Raw genomic sequence first — 23204 nt, forward strand, 5'->3', positions numbered from 1 at the left:
TATGTATAACTGACTCACTTTCCTGTACGCTTGCAACTAATACAGCATTGTAAATCACCTATACCTCAATTTAAAAATGGAGAGTGTTTCCTGCTCTTTTTTAAAAATTGAAGTATAGTTGCTATACAATGTGTTAGTTTCTGCTTTACAACAAAGTGAATCAGCTGTAAGTATAGATATATTCCCTTCCCTCTTGAGCCTCCTTCCCTCAGCCCGCTTCCCCATCCACCCATCTAGATCATCACAGAGCACTGAGCTGAGCTCTGTGTGCTATATTGCAGCTTCCCACTAGTTATCTTTTCATACATCTGGGTTTTATGACTTGTCGCACCGTTAGGACAGACAGTGAAGTGTATTCTTCCTATCTTTTGACTCTATGTCTAGTTCCCAGAGAAGCAATACAACTCACTTCTTGGCTGTTGAACAGGTTGAAAGTCTAAACCCACCATAGTTTCCTGCCAGTGGGGGTTAGGAACAACCTACAGATCCCCTGTTGTTTAGAAACAGCTTGTCATTGCCAATCTGCTTAGCCACCCAGTTAATGAATCTTTTCAAACCTCTTGCAAGCACAATAATTAAAGCCTTCATTTTCCCCCTTTCCACTGACATTCCTCCAGCTACAAGTTGACACCGTGAACACCAACCCATCCTGCTCCATCAAAGCAGACTCGGGGTAGAGGAAGAGTGGAAATGTGCTTCTGGACAAAGCCTTCTGTATCCTGGGTGCCCTTGTTCCTTCTACTCAGCCTTGATCCCTCTACTGAGACAGAAAAACCCTCTACTCCGGACAGCAGCAGTACTTGGAGTCCAGGGCAGCTGACAGAAATTCTACGGGTTCTCTCTGCTGATGACCCCCGTCCCCTGAACCACTCAAGAAGCCTCATCAGAACATTGCTGGAGAAAACTGGGTGCCCACGGAGGACCGACGGAAGGCAAGGAGACTGCAATCTGGTTAGTGTGATAGAATGGGATCAGGGACTGAGCGTGTTCACAAGAGCCATGCATTTCCCAGTCACTTATTTCAGGAAAGCAAAATCAGACGCAAACCTTCCAATATCTGAGTGACCAATACATTACGGTATAATAACTCCCATATGCCAGATCATACAGTATTCTGCATATGGCATTTAAAGACATGGAGAACTTGTTTATATTAAAATGATAATAAGCCTTCTATAAGCCTCGCTACAACCCTTCTGCAGGCTTAGTATAGTTCCCTCTTCTTTCTGACTTACTAATCCTTTTTATTGCAGTGACCTTGAATGTGATTGGTTATATAGATGCTGCTTGTTTTCTGAGGTAAATCCATCCACTATTTGCCTAACATTGAATTTTTAAGTACTTTCTCCTCAATATCAGTAGGTGTGTTTTAAGATTTTGTATCATGGGGATTTAATGAATTGGATGATTGTCTTAAAAATGGGAATCTGAGCTGGGGAAGGGAAGTGCTATCAGCGGGGCTGAAATGAGATCCAGGGTCACAGAGGCCCATTTTCCAGCCATTTCCTAGTCTATTAAGTGACTCTCAAACCCTGGCTATCCATCAGCATCACCTGGCCAGGCTTCACGAAATACCCAGGTTGCAATTTTCTTCTCCAAACATCAAGATTTCACTTGCCCAGGAATTTTTAAAAAAAATCTCTGCAAGGCACATTAATGTAAAATCAGAATTAATGTAAAAATCAACATTTAATGTAAAATCAGAATGCTTCCATTGGGAGAAAGGGAGTTTGACAAAAACATTCCCAGCAGTAAGAGCCTATGTTTTAAAAATGACCGCAGGGATTTCTCTAGTGGTCCAGTAGCTAAGAATCCGAGTTCCCAATGCAGGGGGCCTGGGTTTGACCCCTGGTCAGGGAACTAGATCCCACATGCCTCAACTCTTTGCTGCAACTAAAGATCCTGCATGCCACAACTATAGACCCAGCACAGCCAAATAAATAAAACATTTTTTTAAAAAAAGACTGCAAAAAACAGACCAAAGCATTTGCAGCATCCTTTTCCTGACTGATTAGATTTTTTTCAGAATGACCTCACAAATAAGTAAGTAAATAAATGAAGACATGACTAAACAAGAGAAGCAAAATCATTTCCCCCCAGAGTAAGTTTTGGCAGATTTTCTCAATCACGCTTAGTTCTGAGGGAAACATTTCCTGGCCAAGTGTTTTGTTTTTTGTTTTTCATGACAGAAGGGTCTGGCTAACAGAATTTTTCTCTGCTCTGTGCAAACAATAAATAATTCAATAATTAGTAAAACTCCCAAGGGTTCCCAGAGAAAACATGTGTTGTGAGAGGCAGCTCATCTGTGATGACATTAATTTATATATATAGCAACAGAAGACTTCCCACCGGAAATAACTAGGAGTCATATCTTATTAATGTCCTCTGAGAATTTGCTTCAGAGAAATGTTCTCCTCTAACAACATGAAGTGCCTTATTAAGGCTGGTCAAGTATTAGTTTAGCAGGGTAAGGGGAGGATGTAAACAGGCAAGACTGTTCTCCATTTTTGGAGGGGGGTGGAATAGGTTGTTTTGTACATTTTTGTTTTGTTTTCTGTGATATTAACAAGTGTTTGGCCAATTTAGCTTCTGTTTGAATTAATTCTTATTCCTAGGAAGTGAAACACTGTAACACCTTTCCTCTCCTGCTGCTGCTATTTCTTTTTCTAAGAGACTAAAGTTGGGGGAAGAAAAAAGGCAAATCTCCGCTTCACCTCCTCAGAAGGATCTAGTTTACCCAAACACCCATGATCTAAGCAAGGAGTCCATGAAATCTGTGTTCATTCACACACACAAAAAAAAACAAACTCCCTGATTTAGCAAATATCCACATTCTGTGCAAATCACAAATCTTCACCTTGTTATTGAAATTTTTTTTTTTTATCTTTTTAGGGAGTTTATCCATTGAGAGGGTGCCTATCAGAAGGAGAGGGCAAGGGGATGAGATCATGTTCTTAAATGTCTAAAAAAAGAGATCAGAGTGTATCTTGAATGTGTGCGGAGGAAATAAGTTCCCAATTTTATTTCAGATCTAGGTAAAAACTGAATTTTTTTAAAAACTGAAGTTTTTGAGAGTGCTGTGTTTTAAAATAAATCCATTCAAGCTGCTGTCTTTGAAAAATAGACACTCTTGCCTGATTGTGGCTTTTTTTTCTTTTAATGAGAAGAGTGAGAAGAGGGTCTTAATACATTTAATGAGGGATTAAGTAACTCCAAAAGAATGGATTGCACTTAAGTAATGATGAGAACCGTGACCCTGCTTGGGTTTCAGGCATGGTAAAGGGAAAAGAATCTGGTTTGAAGTCAACATTAGGAGCGTACCCCTTGTTCTGGTACCTTCTAGCTGTTAAGTCACCAAGGTGCTGATTCTCTCCCCCGGGGGCTGCTGGTGAGATCACATGTCCATCTGTGAATGTATTTAGGCACTCAGACTCTCTTCTCCCACACGTATTCACAGAAACGTCCAGTACCAACCCCATTTCGGGCTATTGGAGCAGCGTTTGTGAAGGACCATCAGCCTGGAAAAATCAAACTTTTCCTCAACATACCCTTCCTGCCTGCCCCTCAGCCTCGCTGCAGCTGTCCCAGAGGTTTGGGGTTTTTAAGCAAGATCTCCAGGTGATTCTCAGACACATTCAAAGAGAATTGATGCTTTAAGCTCCTGCATTTAATTCCCTCCCTGTCCCTGATTTCTCAGAACTACCATGGGGTAAAGTGTGGAAAGCATCACACTTTATCTTGTTTATGGAGCAAGTTTATGTGAACTCTTCTCAGTTAAGACTTTTCTTTCTGTCACTCAGAAATGCCACTAAATCTAGTACAGACCCACAAAAACCTAGTGCCCACCACCAGCTGACATCATCCCAGATCTTTCTTTGAAAGGTAAAGGAAGAAATATAATTTCCCTCTTATGTTTTACAGTAAACTGTTAGCAACCCCCACCTCCCTTCTAAGCAGACCTTATAAAAATCTAAGAACTTAAAGAAGGCAGCAGATTTACCCATAATTCCAAACCAAATTCTCAATGTCTCTTGGTTTGAAATCCTGCAGGTTCTGACAATTGCTTCATTAGCGTAAAAAAAATATTTCATACAGCTCTTTGTCATTGAGGCTGGAGCCTGAAATACACAGGCAATACACAAAAAGCTGAATTAGGCAGCTGGGAGAAGGCAATTTGATTTGGCTCCAGGGTGCCACAGAAAATTTCTACCAAATATCTGAGTAGTCCATTTAACCGAGTAGAAAATGCTTCTCACATTTTGAGTAGTCTTTTTACCAAAGTTTATTTCCTTATAAAGTTGAAAACCTAATTCCTAGAATCTGTGGGGGGTTCCCCCCACTTAAACCTTATGCCTCCACCTGACAAGATTAGAAGGAAATCAGTGGATTATTTCTGAGTGAGTCCATTCTTTTTTTAACAAAGAATCACTTCACTGGAGTCAGAGCCTGGGACAGATCCAGTGCCCATGGGGTGCCACTGTTTGCAGACTTTTACTAAACATCTTCTCTCAAACCACAACCAAAGCACTTCTGAAAACTGTAACAACAAATACAAATCTAGTGGTGATGAGCTGAAAATTCCAGTCCCCCCACCAACCTCTAGAGGCCTTCTGTCACATCCGTGCCCAGAAGAGAATCCACATTTTCTTATGTTAGCTCTTCTCATTCTCCCTGTAGTGTTCTTTCCTCAAGCCACAGCCTCTGTGTTAAGGTAATTTGTCTAAGATTCAAATATCAGGGCACAAAGTTTTCAGCCCATGGCCCTTTGATACACCATTAAGTTTCATTTCAGCTGGCCTTAAAAAAACTAAAACTAAAGCAGGGAGTAGGCAAACCTCTGGTCGTTCAAGATGACCAAATGCTCTAATCAGACAAATGAAATGCTTCCACAACTTTTTAAAAGTTTTTCAAAGTGAGAAACTGATTTACCTTGCAAGTTGTAAGCATTTCATAAACTAATTCTGGCATGACCATCTGCATAAATACAGAATCTTACCCTCTTTTTAAAACATTTTATGTATTCGTTTATTTTTGGCTATGCTGGGTTTTTGTTGCTGCACACAGGCTTTCTCTAGCTGCAGCGAGGTGGGGGATACTCTCTAGTGGTGCAAGAGCTTCTTACTGCAGTGACTTCCCTTGTTTTGGAACACAGGCTTTAGATGCATGGGCTTCAATAGCTGAGGCGCATGGACTCAGTAGTTAACGCACGTGGGCTCAGCTACCCCATGGCATGTGGGATCTTAGTTCCCTGACCAGGGATCAAACTGGTGTCCCCTGCATTGCAAGGTGGATTCTTAACCACTTGACTACTAGGAAAGCCCAGATCTTACCCTCTTCTGCACTACCTTGTGCCACACCCCTCCTTCCCACCCGTAGAAAGGTCCACAGCAAAGGCATGGAGAAGGAACCACGAATGGACCAAGGTCTCAGGCAGCTTGGATGGGATGAAGAGTGGCCATTACCCTGCTGTGTGCGACCAGCACACAGCCACGCCTGGGCCACATAAATGTGGTCTGGTGGCCTCACGGAGGTTCCATGTGTTCTTGACACTCTTCTTCCCATCTATCCAGTGCTATCAAGCAGCCTCCTAACTGACCCAATTTCCTCCTACCAAACAGGAGGGAGAGAGAATTACTGGGTAAGGGGCTGCACAGTAAATACGTAGGTGATCCACAGCTGATTTCCATGACACACAACAAAGGAATGAGAATATAGAGTCTGTCAGTGGCAGAGCAGGAATTAAGACTGGGCAGCCACTATCAACTGTGTGGCTTTAAGTACATTACTCACCCCCTCTTAAACTTGTCTTATACATATACTAAGGGTATTCGTCCTCATAGAAGGAAAAATTTAGTTCACACTTAATTCTGCGCCTACTTAAATCCTTGCATACTGCATATAAACATGCCTATTAACTCATTATACATTAAATAATTGGTCAATTAGTATTCTGAATGCTGTCTATTGTGCAGAAATATTTGGTTGATTATGATATAAACTGGGCACATTTTGTTTTTCCATTTAAAATGATGCAATGTTTCCCCTTTGAAAAATTGATTATCCGACACCTTTTCCAGAAACCAGGAGACTTAGACACTGAGGAATGACTCGGTTTGGAAGGTGCTTAGCTCTGTCTTGGACACATGGCTTCCAGTAAATGGTGGCCGTATGACCAATAGTTTTACCAATATTCTAGTTTCAGGAGGTTATTTGGTCCAAAGAAGGATTCATCTGACTCACCTCCCTGGGTCCTGGTGTCAGCCCCATGCAACAGCTACCGACCCATGGACTTTTCTCTAGGGCTGATTAGGGAACAGAAAAGGGCTGGTGTGGTTTTGGTGGTTTGTTTAACCTTGACGTTCAGAGTTGGTCTCATTGAGAAGCCTGCGCCTGTTTGCTGAGTTCTTGGCCCCTTGCAGTTGAGTTGGGGAGAGCTTGGAATCTGCTTGGCTTGTGAAGAATGTGATTAATGCTTTGCTTTACAGATGGATGACATGTTTCTTTCTGACTCAGATGGTATTTTCCAGATGTTACCCAGTGGGACGCACAACAGACATGGAATTAGATCCCCTGAAACTTCCACCTCAGAGAACAGATTCAAAGATGTTAGAGTAGATTATCCCACAGTGGGACAGCTCCCCTGGGGCTCGAGATAGGTATTATTTAATGCCTTCACCCTGAGGCTGGTGCCATGTCATGGACTGCTTCTTGGATCCTGGGAGTGTTCCCAGAAGCTCCTCGAGTGTCTTTGAAGAAAGACAGTTCTTGTCTTGCTTGGAAAGCTTCTCTTCCACAACCTATGTGTCTTTCTTTTTCTCACTGTCTCAACACATTTCTCCAAACACCTTCCTCTGTCAAGTAAACTTCTTGATTAGACAAGCCAGGCATCTGTCTGTGGCTTGTGAAACAAAGCATCACAGAAACATTTTTAGTAATTCTCAAACCACCAACCTCTCTGTTAACAGCAGGGTGTAGTGATTGAGTCTCAGAAGGGTACTGACATCAGTTCTCTTAGGTGGGATAAAGGAGAAGCAGATGGTACCCACTAGGTGGCACTAGTGGTAAGGAACCCACCTGCCGATACAGAAGACTAAGAGACTCGAGTTCGATCCCTGGGTCGGAAAGATTCCCCTGGAGGATGAAATGGCAACCCACTCCAGTATTCTTGTCTGAAAAATCCCATGGACAGAGGAGCCTGGTAGGCTACAGTCCAAAGAGTCACAGAGTCAGACACGACTGAGCCACTGAGCACACGTATTCCATCTTCATTCTTCTTAAGTGTCATCATGGTGCTGGAGACGGAGGGTAGAGCTATGCACAAAGCGGACAAAATCCAGCCTTACTGGGCCAGTTGTCATCAAGAGGAAATAGAAAATAAACAAGCAGACAAATTAATCTTAGAAGCCCAGTTCCATGAAAAAATAAAAAAAAAAAAACAACCATGAATGTTAAAGCTGCCATTGCTGCCTCAGCCTGTTAGGCCCTTAATATGTGGCTCATCCCAGCTGAGATATACTGGTCAGTGTAAACCAGACAGCAGATTTCAAAGATTTAGTGTGACAAAAAGAATGTCAAATCGCACATTGATACCTTTTAGAGTTTTGATTGTGTGTTGAAATGATCATATCTTGCATATGTGTATCTTGCAATAAAATGTATTATTCACATTAATTTCATTTATTTCTTTTATGGTTTGAAAGGTGGCTACTTGGGACATCCCTGGTGGTCCAGTAGTTAAAAATCCACCCTCCAATACAGGGAACTAAGATCCCACATGCCATGGGGCAACTAAGCTTGTGTGCCCCTAGTAGAGAAGCCATGCGCCACAACTGCTGAGCCCACATGCTGTAGAGCCTGTCCATGGTCCACAGCTGGGGAAACCCCCATGCACTGCAACGAAGACCCAGCACAGCACAAACAAAACAAAACGTGCGGTTACCAGGAATTTTAAAGTGTGCCTAGCACTTGTAGCTTACATTGTATTTCTATTGAATGGCACTGTGCTAGAGAACACAGGGGCGGGATGGGGACTTCCGACTTTGGACAGGGTATCTGGGAAGGCATCCCTGAGGAGGTGGCCCCTGAAGCTAAGACCCAAGAAATCAAGTGGGATAGAGCCTGGTGGAACTGACAGAAAGTCACAGAAGCAGAAGTGAAGTGAGAGCAGTGGAGAGAGGATAAGATGAGGTTGGCTAGATAGGGTAGGTAGAAGCCAGACTGAGGAGAAAATTATAGGGACTTGAATTTCATTCTAAATGCAATGGGGCATCACTTTAAAAGCCAAAGTCAGCTGGTTTTAATCAAGGCAGCAAATTGACAGCTTGTGTTACCACAGTTGAAGACAGAAAGACTGCATTTAGGAAATAAGGACTTCCTGGGAGAACTTCCTTATATAGAAGTTCAACCCTGACTGTCTTACTTGAATTGGGCTATTGAGGCTGCCCGCTTTTCCTTCCTATTCATAAAATAATAAGCGTCATAGACTCTGTGGCGGAGAAGGCAATAGCACCCCACTCCAGTTCTCCTGCCTAGAAAATCCCATGGACGGAGGAGCTTAGTGGGCTGTAGTCCATAGGGTCGCTAAGAGTCGGACACGACTGAGCGACTTCCCTTTCACTTTTCCCTTTCCTGCATTGGAGAAGGAAATGGCAACCCACTCCAGTGTTCCTCCTTGGAGAATCCCAGGGACGGGGGAGCCTGGTGGGCTTCCGTCTATAGGGTCGCACAGAGTCGGACACGACTGAAGCGACTTAGCAGCAGCAGCAGCAGACTCTGTGGTGGTTAATGTTCCAGGACTATTTATCAAGCTTTCTGTTTATTTTTATTTATTAATTTTTGCACAGTGCTTTGAACCGGATGCCCTGTTACTAATAGCTGGAGGAGATTTCGAGGATCAGCTCAGAGAGGAAGTGATCCAGCGAGTTTCTCTTCTCCTCCTCTATTACATCATTCATCAGGAAGAGATTTGTTCTTCTAAGTTCAACATGAGTAATAAGGAGTATACATTTTACCTGCACAGCCTTCTCAGCCTCAGGCAGGATGAAGACTCCTATTTCCTTTCACAGAATGAGACGGAAGATATCCTGGCTTTCACCAGGCAGTACTTTGACACTTCCAGAAACCAGGTAAGAAAGTCAGAATTGCTAACTAGCTCTGCTGCTAAGATACAGTCTCAGAGCATGACTTTTTGTCACTAATATATTTGTAAGATGCTCAAAAACTTCTTAGAGAGGTAAGTAGTTGTGGTTTTTAGTGATGGGATGTTGTAACATAATTTAAAATTCTGAGTCTGAAGGGGGGAATGTAACAATTAATCAGTTGTCCAGATGAGTTTTAGCCAGAAGCTGGGTGGGAGGGTGGGCAGAGAGGCCAGGTAACAAGGCGGCTCTATTCGGAGTCCCCCTGAGCACTAGAGTGAATGTGATTCATGGCTTTTGATCAGTCTCCAAGGACTGAACTCAAGCAGTGATTGCAGTGTGTCTATTTGCCTTGCCTTCTGGCTAGAGAAAGAGAAGGTAGTAAGAGTTGGGGAGGGATGAATTTATTATTAGTTACTTCCCGGAGGATGCAGCTTGCAAAAAGCCTTATTCATGACAGCACAGACATTATCTCTTTTGTGGATTTTGATTGGTGCTGCACATATTCAGCGGTCCCAAGCCTTTTCTTCTCTTCCAGCTCCTACTGTTAGGAAACAAGCATCTTGTTGCCTCATTACTATTCCAGTAAAAGCTGACCGTTCAGTTACCTTTTTGCTTTCTGCTTTGTGGCGGAAAGTTTGAGCTGATAACATTTTCTGAACATGAACTCTTGTAAGCCATATTTTCTTAAAGAATTAATTGAGAAGCCACCAGCACATTTTGAAGAGTGTGGCAGAATGTGTTATTTTTTCCTCTTGAATTATTAATTGATATGTGTCTCAGTCCATTTGGGCTGATATAATATAAGTGTCATAAACTGGGTGGCTTACAAACAACAGAAACTTATTCTCACACTTCTGGAGACTGGAAAGTCGAAGATCAAAGTGCTGGGTAGATTTGGTATCTGATGAGAGGCTACTTTTTGGTTCACAGAAAGTCATCTTTCCTTTGTGTCCTCACATGGTGGGAGGAGCAAGGGAGACCTGTGGGGTGTTATATAAGGACACTAATTCCATTCATGAGGGTTCCACCCTCATGATCTAATCACCTCCCCAAAGCTTCACTTCCTAATATCATCACCGTGGAGGTTAGGATTTCATTTGAATTTTTGGCGAGACACAAACATTCACTCTGTGGCAACATATACTGATAAATTTAAATTCTTGACCTCAATTCTGGTTTCTAGGAGTTCAAAGGTATTTGTACAATCATGCTGCAACTTAATGCCAGAAAACATACCCTCCAATTTGCTGTAAATAGGCTTAATTTCTCTCATATTTGGCAGAACAAATGGAAAGACAGTTTACTAAGAACTTTGTAGATGTCATTTCAGTAACTCAAAATCACGTGAATCTCAAAACTTTGGCCATATTCTTTTTCTACTTCCAACTGAGAAAATGTGGTTCTTTCATAGAATTCAATTTTTCTGCTTAAATAAGGAGGTATCCCTACAGAGAATTTCCTCAGTACAACATCTATATAATACAAGATCAGTTCAAATTAGCCACTGGGATTTTAGCCTCCTGTGTGTTATTATCTTTTGATATATATTAAATGCAAATGAAAAGCCAGCATTTAAAGGCAGATGGAGTGTATATATTTAAAGCAGACTTCTGGTTATGCAATGCATACTGCAAATACCTGAGTTTCTGAGTGTGTGTGTGTGAGATTAAACATTCCTGTAACAGAGTAAACTACTTCAATATTATGTGTAGATCTGGTTTATTCTTATATTGAGTCAAGAAGAACTGAGCTACTGATGAGTCATAACCCTGTGCTGCACCTTGGAACTATCTCATGGAGGAAAGCATTGTCTCCAGATCCTGGATCCTGTGGCCCGTGCACTTGGACTTGGGTTCCTCTAGGATGTCAGTCAGTCTGGACTTTGCAGAAGGCCTCTTGGCACCTCACTGCAGGCTGCTGCTCTCTGACTAGAGGATATATAAGGGCACAGAAGGTTCTGGCAATCCAGGCCCAAAATGACTAGCAGGTCTTGGTTTGCATAGGACTCAATCTCCTTAAGTCACACCACCAACAGTAGCTCCAGCTGAGCCTTAACCAGCTCATTAAGAGAGACAACGTTACTCTATCATACCCTGATTTAGCCACCTTCCCTAATGGTCCAGAGTCTAAACATCCCTTTAGTCCTTCCTTCTGTTCCCACTCGGTTTCATCTTCCTGACTCAGTGTCTGAATGCACCCACCTCTCTCCATTCTTTCTGCTCTTGCTGTTTCCACGGTAAATGTACCTGGTCTTCCACTAACCCTGCTTCTTCATGAATATTTGTGACCACATCCTAAGGACTTCAGGGGTGGAAACAACCTTTAGAATCTTCCTTTGTCCTCACTGGCACTTTGAGATGATTCCTCTTTTACAGCTTCCATGAAAAACCCACCCCACCTCTATACCATACACACCCTCTGCTATTTTAACTTGTTATTGTCGTTCATGAGTCTGGCTACTTCTCCAAATATGTTTAAAGTTTGATAACTGCCTCTCAGCCTTCCATGCTGCTCCCCACCATAGCTATGAATAGGCTCTTGCCAAACTCACCAATTACAGACTTTAAAAAAAAACCGACACGCTATTGAATACACTTCTCTAAACCAGCAGTCCCTGACTTTTTGGCAGCAGGGACTGGTTTTGTGGAAGACAATTTTTCCATGGATGGAGGGGGGAGGTGTTTCCATTTTTTTTCACTGCTCACCTCTTCACGTGTGGCCCAGTTCCTAACAGACCATGAACTACCTACTACCTGTTTGTGGCCTGGGCTTAGGGGACCCCCGCCCTAAACCATAATGGAAAAGAACATGAAAAAGAGTGTGTGTGTGTGTGTGTGTGTATTCATATATATATAACTGAGTCACTTTGCTGTACAGCAAAAATTAAACAATTAAACACAATAGTGTAAATCAACTATATACTTCAGTAAATAATCTTATCAGAACTTTCCCCCCATTGTCCTGCATCACAAGGCAACATTGACATAGTAAACCTTCCCTTAGTTCCTCATTTGATGAACATGCTTCCTCCTTCTCACACTCCTGTACATGTGCTCAGTTGCTCAGTCATGTCTGACTCTTTGCAACCCCATGGACCATAGCCTGCCAGGCTCCTCTGTCCGTGGGAATTCTCCAGGCAAGAATGCTGGGGTGGGTTGCCATGCCCTCCTCCAGGGGATCTTCCCAACCCAGGGATCAAACCCAGGTCTCCCACATTGCAGGCGGATTCTTTACTGCCTGAGCCACCAGGGAAGCCCTGCTGTACATGGTATTCCTAAATCATTAATGTCCTGCTCCGTGCTCTCACTTTTGAAGTCAAGTCCCATCTCCATGAAGCTCTCCTTCTCTCACTGATTTCTTCCTTTTTTTCACCTGTGCCGTGCAGCATGCAGCCAGTGCAGGAGACATAAGACCTGTGGGTTTGGTCCCTGGGTTGGGACGATCCCCTGGAGAAGGAAATGACGACCCAGTCCAGTGTTCTTGCCTGGAGAACCCCATGGACAGAGGAGCCTGTCAGGCTATAGTCTATGAGGTCTGTCTGTATATGAGTGGATGGCTCAAAAGAAAAATCTGGACTGGTATGCAGCAGAATTGAAGGTCATCAGTGTTTGGGAGTGCTTGGCATTGTGAGTGCATCTGAAGTAACAAGAATATAGTAAGGAGAGGGAAAACCAAAGTTGGGCCATGGGGGGCACCATGGCAAAGAGTTGGACACGACAGAGAGACTAACACAATATGGCATGTAGGATTTTAGTCCCCTGACCAGAGATTGAACCTGTGTCCCCTGCATTCCAAAGTGAAGTCTTAACTACTGGACCACTGGGGAAATCCCGTCATTCATTGATTTCTGTCATCCCACCTTTCATGTTTTTTTTTCTCCCATTTCCTTCACACCCATCTCCTGGTTTTCTTCTCACTTGTCCAGCTATTCCTTTGAAGGATGAACGTGACCTGCCATCCCTTAAGCTGGGCTTCCCTTGTAGCTCAGCTGGTAAAGAATCTGCCTGCAAAGTGGGAGACCTGGGTTTGATAACTGGGTTGGGAAGATCCCCTCAAGAAGGGAAAGGCTATCCACTCAAGTATTCTGGTCTGGAGAATTCCATGGACTGTATAGTCCACGGGGTCACAAAGAGTCGGACACGACTGAGTGACTTTCACTCACTTCACTCACAACGTCAAGCACTTCCAAACACTGATGACCTTCAGTTCTGCTGCATACCAGTCCAGATTTCTCTTCTGAGCCATCAGCTCATATAAACACCTGCCTTTCAAAATTTTCCATTGGCTATTTCCTTGGCTCTTGAAATTCAATATTAAAATGGAAAGTCATTACTTCTATTCCGGACCCTGTCCTTTCTTTGATGCTGCTCATGTAGCTCTGGAAATAGCCTCTACTTTGGCTTGTGTGACGCTGCACATTCCTGTTCCTCTTGTTCTCTGACCCCCGTTTTCACCTATGCAGGCTCATCTCTCTTTCTCTGTGTAGACTTTTTTTTACTCCTATGCTATAGGTTTTACCTCCATAATTTATTTTATAACTTGAAGTTTGCACCTCTTATTTCCCTTCACCTATTTCACCCAATCTCCCACTCCATCTCCTAGGGCAGCCATCAGTTTGCTCTCTGTTTCCATAAGTTTGTTTCTATTTTGTTCGGTTCACTTGTTTTTTAGATTCCATATATAAATGAGGTTATATAGTGTTTGTCTTTGGCCTCCTAGTTTGTTTCACTTAGCATAGTGCCATTTTGTTGCAAATGGCAAGATTTCACTCTTTTTCATGGCTGCATTATGTTCCTTTGTACATGCATACATGCTCAGCTGTTGTCTGACTCTTTGTGACCCCATGAACTATAGGCCGCTAGGCTCCTCTGTCCATGGGACTTTTCAAACAAGAATACTGGCGTGGGTTGCCATTTCTTCTTCCAGGGAATCTTCCTGACCCAAGGATTAAACCTGCATATCATGTGTCTGTTACATTGCAGGCAGATTCTTTACCTGCTGAGCCATCGGGTATATACATATATACCACATTTTCTTTATCTATTAATCAATGGATGTTTAGGTTTCTTCCATATCTTGCCTATAGTGCTGCAGCCACTATGGAAAACAGAATGAAGCTTCCTCAAAAAATTAAAAATAGAACTACCAAACAATCTAGCAATTCTTGTACTGAGTATTTGTACTGAGTATTATACCCAAGAGAAAGAAACCTACCAATTCAAAAACAGCCCTGTGTTCACTGTGTGTAGATTGTAAGCATTAATGCTCCTTCAGGCGTGATCTTAGCCCCCGTCATTCCCCGTTCTTCCTCCAGGATAGCACATCTGTAGTTAGAGATGACTCACAAGAGTGTATCTCCATCCCAGACACTCCTGTGAACTCCAGACTCACATAAGCTATTCAGCATCTTTTCTTTAAGGATGTGGTAAAGACACCTCATACTTAAAATACCCATAAGTCAACCCAGCGAGACCCAGTCTTCATGTGTCACTTCATAGGTCAGCAGATAAATGCCCAACTAGAAATTTTATTTTCTAAATTTCTTCCACCTTTATATCTAATATATCTCCAAGTCCTACTGCTATTTCCTCCTGAAGAGATCCATACCCTGATGACTTTTCTCCGATTATCACCATCACTGTTTTTCACCTGGACTACTGTAATAGTCTTCCAACTGTGCTTCTAGGAATCACTGACTTCCTTTCCAGTCTATTTGTTCTCCACCATGTAGCCAGAGTGAATTCATCAAAACACACTAGACCTACAGCCCTATTCCAATCCCTTGCTCAAAATCCTCCTTTGGCTTCCAGTTGATTTTAGGATATAGGGCAAACTCCATTACATGCCAATAAACCTTTGGCCTTCACCATGCTCCCCTCTTCCCAGGTTGCTCAGCAACAACGTATCTGCTTGTGAACGCAGGAGATGCAGGAGACAGGAATTCAGTCGCTGGGTCAGGAAGATCCCCTGGAGAGGGAAACGGCAACCCACTCCAGTATTCTTGCATGCAAAATTCCATGGACAGAGGAGCCTGGTGGGATACAGTCCATGGGGTCACAAAGAGTTGGACACAACTGAGTGATTGAGCATACACACACACACACACGCACACAGACACACACATCCACTTGATACTGATTCAACTAGTAGATTCACTTATTATTTATAAAAATTGTGAGATGGGTGATGACCCATATTTTTGTTTTGGATCCTTCTTCCCTTCGTATCTTACCGTTGTAGAGAACCTCTCTTTGGGAATGAAAAGAGAATCCATGTCATCACTAGCCTATGGCTGGAGGAAGTTTTGGTTGGTAAGGAGGAAGCTAAACCAAGTAGTTGAAGGCAGATGTGAAAGGGAGCGTGCTTTGTGATCATATAAGACAGCAGAGTCAGCTTGAAGTCAACATCAGGAATATAGATTTGAATGTTATCAGCCTTCAGGCTACACTTGAAGCTGGAGAAAAACAGTTCACCACTTGAAAGGATGAAAGTTAAACTGTGCCCCTCAGATTGGGACTTAGACTTATGGTATTTTAATTGAGATCACACCTGTTCTCAGGACTAATTAAGCTCAGATTCTTGAGGTCTCAGCACAGAAAGAAGTCAGTGAGACAGAAAGTGATAGTTAAGAAGTGGATTTATTTAGAGAGAAACATATGCCACAGTGTGGGCCATCTGAGAATGTAGGCACCAGGGTGTGGGGTTGTCAGTTTTTAGAGGGCTGGGTAATTTCATACACTAATGAATGGAAGGAGTAGTCCAGCTATTTTGGGGAAGGGGTGGAGATTTCCAGGAACTGGGCCACTGCCCACTTTTTGACCTTTATGGTCTGCCTTGGCAACTGTGGGTGTGTCACTCAGCTTGCTGAGTGTGACGATGAGTATATACTGAGGCTCAAGTTCTAGAGAAAGTTGACTCATCCACCATCTTGGACATATTTGATTCTAATCAGTTTATGTCATGTCCCTCCTGTTTCATAATAGTCAGGGCAAGAGTCTCATTGGAGAAAACGCATCTTTAGATGAATAATGAGAAAGATTAGATAGGTAAGAACCACTGAGATGGGAGATGAAAAACTCAGTGTCACGGCAGATGAAGGAAACAAGTATTTTCCAGAGAGAGCTGTATCTGAGACTAGAAAACGATGCGACGCTGCGCTGTGCTATGCTTAGTTGCTCAGTCGTGTTCCACTCTTTGCAACCCCATGAACTGTAGCCAATCAGGTCTCTCTGTCCATAGGATTCTCCAGGCAAGAGTGGGTTGTCATGCCCTCCTCCAGGGCATCTTCCCAACCAAGGGATCAAACCCAGGTCTCCCGCACTGCAGGTGGATTCTTTACCGTCTGAGCCACCAGATGTTCTTCTTCTTCTTTTTTTTTTAAATTATTTTTGGCTGTACTGGGTCTTTGTTGCAGTGCATGTGTGGGTTTCTCATTGCAGTGACTTCTCATGTTGTGGGGCACAGACTCTAGGGCCTGAGGGCTCAGCAGCTGTGGTGTCCAAGTTTAGTTGCCCCATGGCAGGTGGAATCTTCCCAGACCAGGGATTGAACCTGTGTTTTTTGTATTGGCAGGCAGATTTTCAACAACTGAACCACCAGGGAAGTCCCTAGAGATTTTTTAATCAGAACAGCTTCAGAAGTTAACATTTCCTTTTTACTTTGTGTCTGATTTTTCAGTGTATGGAAACCAAAGTGCTGCAGAAAAAATCTGGAATCCTAAGCAGTGATGGTGCCGATGAAAACACTCTTCCTCAGTTGGCAGCAACAATCATTGCTTTGTCCCTCCAAGGTGTTTGTCTGGGACAAAGAAACTTGCCTCCCCCAGACTATTTTACAGAATACATTTTCAGTGCCTTGAATAGTACGAATACTCTTCACCTATCGGGTAAGGATGCTTTTCATGAATTTCATTTCCAAGTCACACCTACTAAATATAAACTGATCCAAAAACAAAGATGGAAGCATTGTGGTGACCGAGTTTGTTCAGGTATGTTTTAAACACCCTTTTAATCTCAGCTTGCAGTGAGACAGCCCAGGGGGCCTTGTCAGGGCAAACATGCTTTGACATCTGTGGCGTGATAAGGCAAAACAAAAACAAAAACAGCACCCTTGAGCAGGGATGATGAGATTGTGGGTAGAGAGTTGAAGGGAGAGATTTTTATGATCTGTTACTAGTACTAATTGGGATGTCCTAGGTGGCTCAGTGGTAAAGAATCTGCCTGCCAGTGCAGGAGATGCAAGTTCTATTCCTGGGTCAGGAACACCCCCTGGAGGAGGAAATGGCAACCCACTCCAATATTCTTACCTGAGGAATCCCATGGGCAGAGGAGCCTGGCGGGCTACAGTCTGTGGGGTCACTAAGAGTCGGATATAACTTTGCAAATGAGGGCACTCTAGTACTACTGTCTCTTTTGGTATAAAGTGTTGGGCAATAGGTGACAAAGTATCTTGTAGAACAGAGGTCTCCAGCCTCCAGGATCTAATGCCTGATGATTTCAGGACCTGATGTAATAAAATAATAGAAATAAAATGCACAATAAATGTAATGCGTTTGAATCATTCCAAAACCACCCCCTCCCTCCCACCTCTCTTCCCCGTAACTGCCCACCACCTGGTCCCTGGAAAAACTGTCTTCCACAAAACTGCTCCTTAGTGCCAAAAAAGTTGGGGACTGCTTGTGTAGAAGGATAAAAGGGTATTCCAAATGGTGCAAGAGGCTTGGTAGCAGTTTGCTTGGAACCATAAAAGTAAGTGGTGTCGTGTTAAACAGAAACATTATAAAATATGCGGCCTGGCTGCATTTGTGACTGCCAGCATTTTAGGGATCTGAGATAAAATAGGACATCATGGAACGAAATCAGAATGTGTGTTTCACACATTTCTTTGTACTCGACAAGACATTAAGAGTGAAATGACTTAATTTTTTCATCTGCATTAGAACGTCCTGCTTTCTGCACACACCGAGGGGACTTGATGTGTCACTTCATAGCTGGTGCTTTTGCCAACATATTTCCTCTTGGGAAGTCACAACACAGAAGAGAAATACAAATTTTCCAAGACGCCAGCAGCACACTCATGATCTAGATAAATCTTCCAACTTTGAAAGGGATCAAGGGCTAGGAGTCATCCAAATCTGCACAGAACTTTCCCTGACTTGTTTGTATAACCAGTTGAATGACAGATGTGTTTTTCTGTAATTCATTTTATATGCTTAAAGCCAGCGGTCCCCAACCTTTCTGGCACCAGGCACTGTTCTGTGAAAGAGAGTTTTTCCACGGACCAGGGGAGGGGGATGGTGTAAGGATAATTCAAGGGCATTACATCTGTTGTGCGCTTTATTTCTATTATTATTAAACCTCAGCTCCACCTCAGGCATTAGACCCTGAAGGTTGAGGACTCTTGATTTGACTTGTGAACACAGAGGGGGATGGAGAGGATGGGACAAATGGAGAAAGTAGCATGGAAACGTATATATTACCATATGTAAAATAGGTAGCCAGTGGGAATTTGCTGTATGACTCAGGGAGCTCAAACCAGTGTGCTCTGGGACAGCCTGGAGAGGTGGGATGGGGTGGGAAGTTGGAGGGAGGGGACATATGTATACTTACGGTTGATTCATGATGATATATGGCAGAAATCAATACAATATTGTAAAGCAGTTTATCCTTCAATTAAAAATAAACTAATTTTTTTAAAAAAAGGAAAGAAATCTTTATTAAGATGAAAACTGAAGCACCAGTCAATTGTGTTACCTAGCTGTCATCATTCAGAGAAGGCGATGACACCCCATTCCAGTACTCTTGCCTGGAAAATCCCATGGACGGAGGAGCCTGGTAGGCTGCAGTCCATGGGGTTGCAAAGAGTCAGACACGACTGAGCCACTTCACTTCCACTTTTCACTTTCATGCATTGGAGAAGGAAATGGCAACCCACTCCAGTGTTCTTGCCTGGAGAATCCCAGGGATAGGGGAGCCTGGTGGGCTGCCATCTATGGGGTCGCACAGAGTCGGACACGACAGAAGCGACTTAGCAGCAGCAGCAGCAGTTGTCATCACTAGGACAGAGACCAGGAGAAGGCATGCTGTGCTGAGAATGATTTTGATATGGGAAAGAGGGATTATGAAATTCAGATTTTGGATGACTGAGTTTCAGCAGGACAGTTTCCATGTCAACCAAAGGAATGCAATTACTCCACTTTTCAAATAAAAATTTGTGCCACTTGAAGGCTCAACACTGGAGTACAGAATATGGTTGGAGGCAAGCTGTACTGTAAGATCAAGGCGAACTGTCTGCATATGAAACCATCATGGACCTGGGATAAAAAACCCACATGTTTGTGACAGATGTTCAGTATCACTCATTTGGGCACAAAGCAGCCACGTTTGCATTTGAGAACTCAGAATTCCTTCCCATTTCAGTACAATTAAATGCTTATTCCAGAAGCCCTGAGGCATTTTTTCTAACAGCTGCCTCTGAGTTAGGGCCCTACTGACACTGATTGCATTTTGGAGTAGGAGGAACAAAAGTTTGCTATTTTTACGTGGGTTTTTTAAAAAAAATGTTTTTGTTATAGAGATTGTCAAATATAAATAAAAGTAGAAACAATAAAACAATGAACTCCCATGTACACAGTCCCTACCTCAACAAGCAACAGCAGTTTGGATAATCTTATTTTATATGTCCCTCCATTCTCTGCCATTACTTGATTATTGTTGTTCAGTTGCTCAGCCTGACTCTTTGCAACCCCACAGACTCTACCATGCCAGGCTTCCCTGTTCTTCACCATCTCCTGGATCTTGCTCAAACTCATGTCCATTGAGTTGGTGATGCCCTCCAACCATCTTGTCCTCTGTCGTCCCCTTCTCCTCCTGCCTTCAATCCTTCTTAGCATCAGATCTTTTCCAATGAATTGGCTCTCTGCATCAGGTGGCCAAAGTATTGGAGGTTCAACTTCAGCATCAGTCCTTCCAGTGAATATTCAGGATTGATTTCCTTTAGAATTCATTATTTGATCTCCTTGCAGTCCAAGGGACTCTCAAGAGTCTTCTCCAACACCACAGTTCAAACACATCAATTCTTCAGCACTCATTAGTTGTTTATTTTGAAGCAAATCATCAACCTGTTGGTATTTCTGTATGAATCTCTAGAAGAGAAGGCTTTTTTTAAAAAAGCATCTATTAGCAGTATCACAACTAAAAAAGTGAATGATTCTATAATGTTCATTTTTTCAGCTTTTAACAAATATTTTCATTTTTTATTGAACTAGGATCTAAATAAGGTCTATAAAATGTGAATTGTTGATGTCATTGAAGTTTTTTTCAAGGTGTCTTGCCCTTCCCCTCCACTATATTTTTTGGCAGTTTTTTTTTGTTGTTGTTGGAAAAATGTGCCAGGACTGTGCTATTTTATGTGTACCTGCTTTATAGTATATTTTAATTTCTGGTAGATCTAGCCTTCTTCATTGCTCTTCTTTTCAGGGTTTTCCCAGCTTGTTCATTCTTACTGACAAATATCACCTAACTGTTAAATTCTGGGGGATAAAAACCTTGTGATAATATTATTCTAATAGTGAAAAAAATATGGAATAACTTAGAAATGATATTTACAAGATGTTACGTTTTTAAATCCCGTAGTATGTCTTCCTATTTGTTCATGTTTACATGTCGATTTTGTGGAATGTTCTATTGTTTCCCTCACATAGGTTTCAGACATTTCCTGGTACATTTATACCTAGACATTTAACTTTCTCTTCATATCTCTTAACTGGGGTCCTCTCTTTCATTATAGCTTCTAACTGGTTTCTGTTTGTCCATATGAAGGTTAGTGATTTTTTTTTTTTAGATTAATTTTGTAACTCACTCCATGATTAAATCTTTCATTTTATTTTTGCCCTAATTATTTAGAGTTTTCAGATATATAATTATACCATCACCAAATAGATACAGAGTTACCTCTTCTTTTTCAGTTCTTGTATCTCTATTTTCTTTGTTACCTGATTATATTAGTTAATAACCTCAATATAATGGTGGATATTTTGAGAACGAACCCTTACCATGTTTTTGACCTTGAAAGAAAAGCTTCTAGTGTTTGCTCATTGAGTTTAGAGAACATATGTTAAAAAGTATTTATTATAGTCTTTTATATTAATCCATATATTTACATTTCTAGTAGTCTTCATTTCTTCCTGTAGACTCAATTTACCATTCTGGTCATTTCTTTTTAGTCTAAATCACTTCACTTAGTCTTTCTTGTAAGACAGGTCTGCTGTCAATAAATTCACCATTCATTGTTTATCTGGGAACAATTTTATTTCACCTTTGTTTTCAAAGAGTTGTTATGCTGGGTATTAAATTCTTAACTGACAGTTATTTCTCTCCACATTTTGAATATCTTATTCCACTATTTTCCGGACTCCAATGTTAAGATGATAAGTTAACTGTTTATTGTACTGATGTTCCTTTTTATGTGATGAGTCAGTTTTCCATTACTACTTTCAAGATATAGCTTTGTGTTTGACTTGTTTTTTTATATTTATCCTATTTGATGTCTAATGAACTTATTGAACATGTTTATCGAGGTTTCACATCAAATTGAGAATGTTTTTAACCATTATTTTCTTCAATATTTTTTTCTACTTCTTTCTCTCTCTCCTCTCCAAGTGACTGCCATTGCATATAGGTCAGTGTACTTGCTGTTTCCCATAGGTCTCTGAAACTTGTTCTTTTTTCTCTTTCTGTTCTTCAGAGTAGATTATTTCTATTAATTTATCTTTAACTCAGTAATTGTTTCTTCTGCCATCCCAATACGCTGCTGTGAATTTTTCATTTCACCTATTCTATTCTTCTAGTCCAGAATTTCCATTTAGACTTTATATAATTTTGATCTCCTGATTAAAAGTTGCTGTTTGTTAGTTTATTATTCTTATACTTTCCTTTAATTTCTCAAATATTATTTTCTTTAGTTCCTTGAACATACTGATGATCGCTGCTTTGAAGTCTTTGTCTGCTAAATCCAACATCTGGGAAATCTCAGGGGCATATTTATTGACTGCTTTTTTCCCTAACTCTGGGTCCCACTTTCCCATTACTTTGCAGGTCTCAAAATTTTTTTTGAAACTGGCCAATTAAAATAAAACATTGTAGCAACTCTAGCTTGTAATTTTCCTAATACTGATGGTAACATTTAGAAAATACCAGAAATATATTTTTACAAGTAAGAAGATGAATAAATCTGAAGAAATTCACCGTTATATTTATTCAATTATTCTCTGTGTCAATCAATTTTTAAAAGCGTACATTGTAGCAAGGGAAACTAAGCTGCAATCTATAAACTGACAACCATACCACAGCTGCCTTAGAAAATGAGGTCTGTTTTGCCCCTACAATCTCAGCTCTTTTTCAATTCCTATCTCTTTTCATGTTAAACATTTAAGAGGATATGATTAGACTGACTTTACTTTAAAATCATAGTTAATGTACTAAGGATGTATGGTGGTTAAAGGGAATAGCGTTTCTAAGGATTAATTCAGTTTCATCTTTTGTTTTCATTTTTATAGGGAACACCTAGAAAAAGAATTAATTGACTTACCAGAAGGCACTCCATTGATGGAACTGCCCATTTCTATTTCATCATGGTTCAGCTCTAAAGCTTAGGCAAGATGTTGTAAGGGAATCAATATCCATGTGAAGTATAAATGTTCTTCATTCTTATTCAGAATAATTTCTTGGCTTTTCATTAGAACTTGGAAATTTACTTAGTAACATATCTATGGTGTGGCCATGTGAAATTGTGATTATTCTGAAACTGGCTTGTCTTTATTCTGACACCAAATTTTGTATGAAATTTCTAGAACTAGACAAGCTCCTCAACACTCTCTGGACTAAAAGTACCTGTATCAGAAAAGATAAAATCCATCAGCTTAGAAGGAAACAAAACACCCTAACAATTCATGATGGAGACTACCCTAATATATCTGTATCCGTGGACCCAGAATCAGAAGATGGTCCAGTTTCCTGGGATCAGGTATTGTCATTATTCCTCTTGTACTGTTGTACTGTCAAAGGA

At 41.5% G+C, this 23204-nt stretch overlaps 1 protein-coding gene across 1 annotated transcript in view; it reads left to right on the top strand.

Moving 5' to 3' along the window:
* The first annotated feature begins 690 nt into the window (after positions 1-690).
* The window catches only part of SLC39A12 (solute carrier family 39 member 12), a 79740-nt gene continuing 57226 nt past the window's right edge, over positions 691-23204 (top strand). The window contains exons 1-4 of the mRNA XM_052651225.1: positions 691-951; positions 8844-9125; positions 16818-17025; positions 22990-23162. Coding sequence (XP_052507185.1) covers positions 691-951; positions 8844-9125; positions 16818-17025; positions 22990-23162 — 924 coding nt within the window. The remainder of the gene's footprint in view (positions 952-8843; positions 9126-16817; positions 17026-22989; positions 23163-23204) is intronic.

The sequence above is a fragment of the Budorcas taxicolor genome, chromosome 13, assembly GCF_023091745.1.
Source record: "Budorcas taxicolor isolate Tak-1 chromosome 13, Takin1.1, whole genome shotgun sequence".
Lineage (NCBI taxonomy): Eukaryota > Metazoa > Chordata > Mammalia > Artiodactyla > Bovidae > Budorcas > Budorcas taxicolor.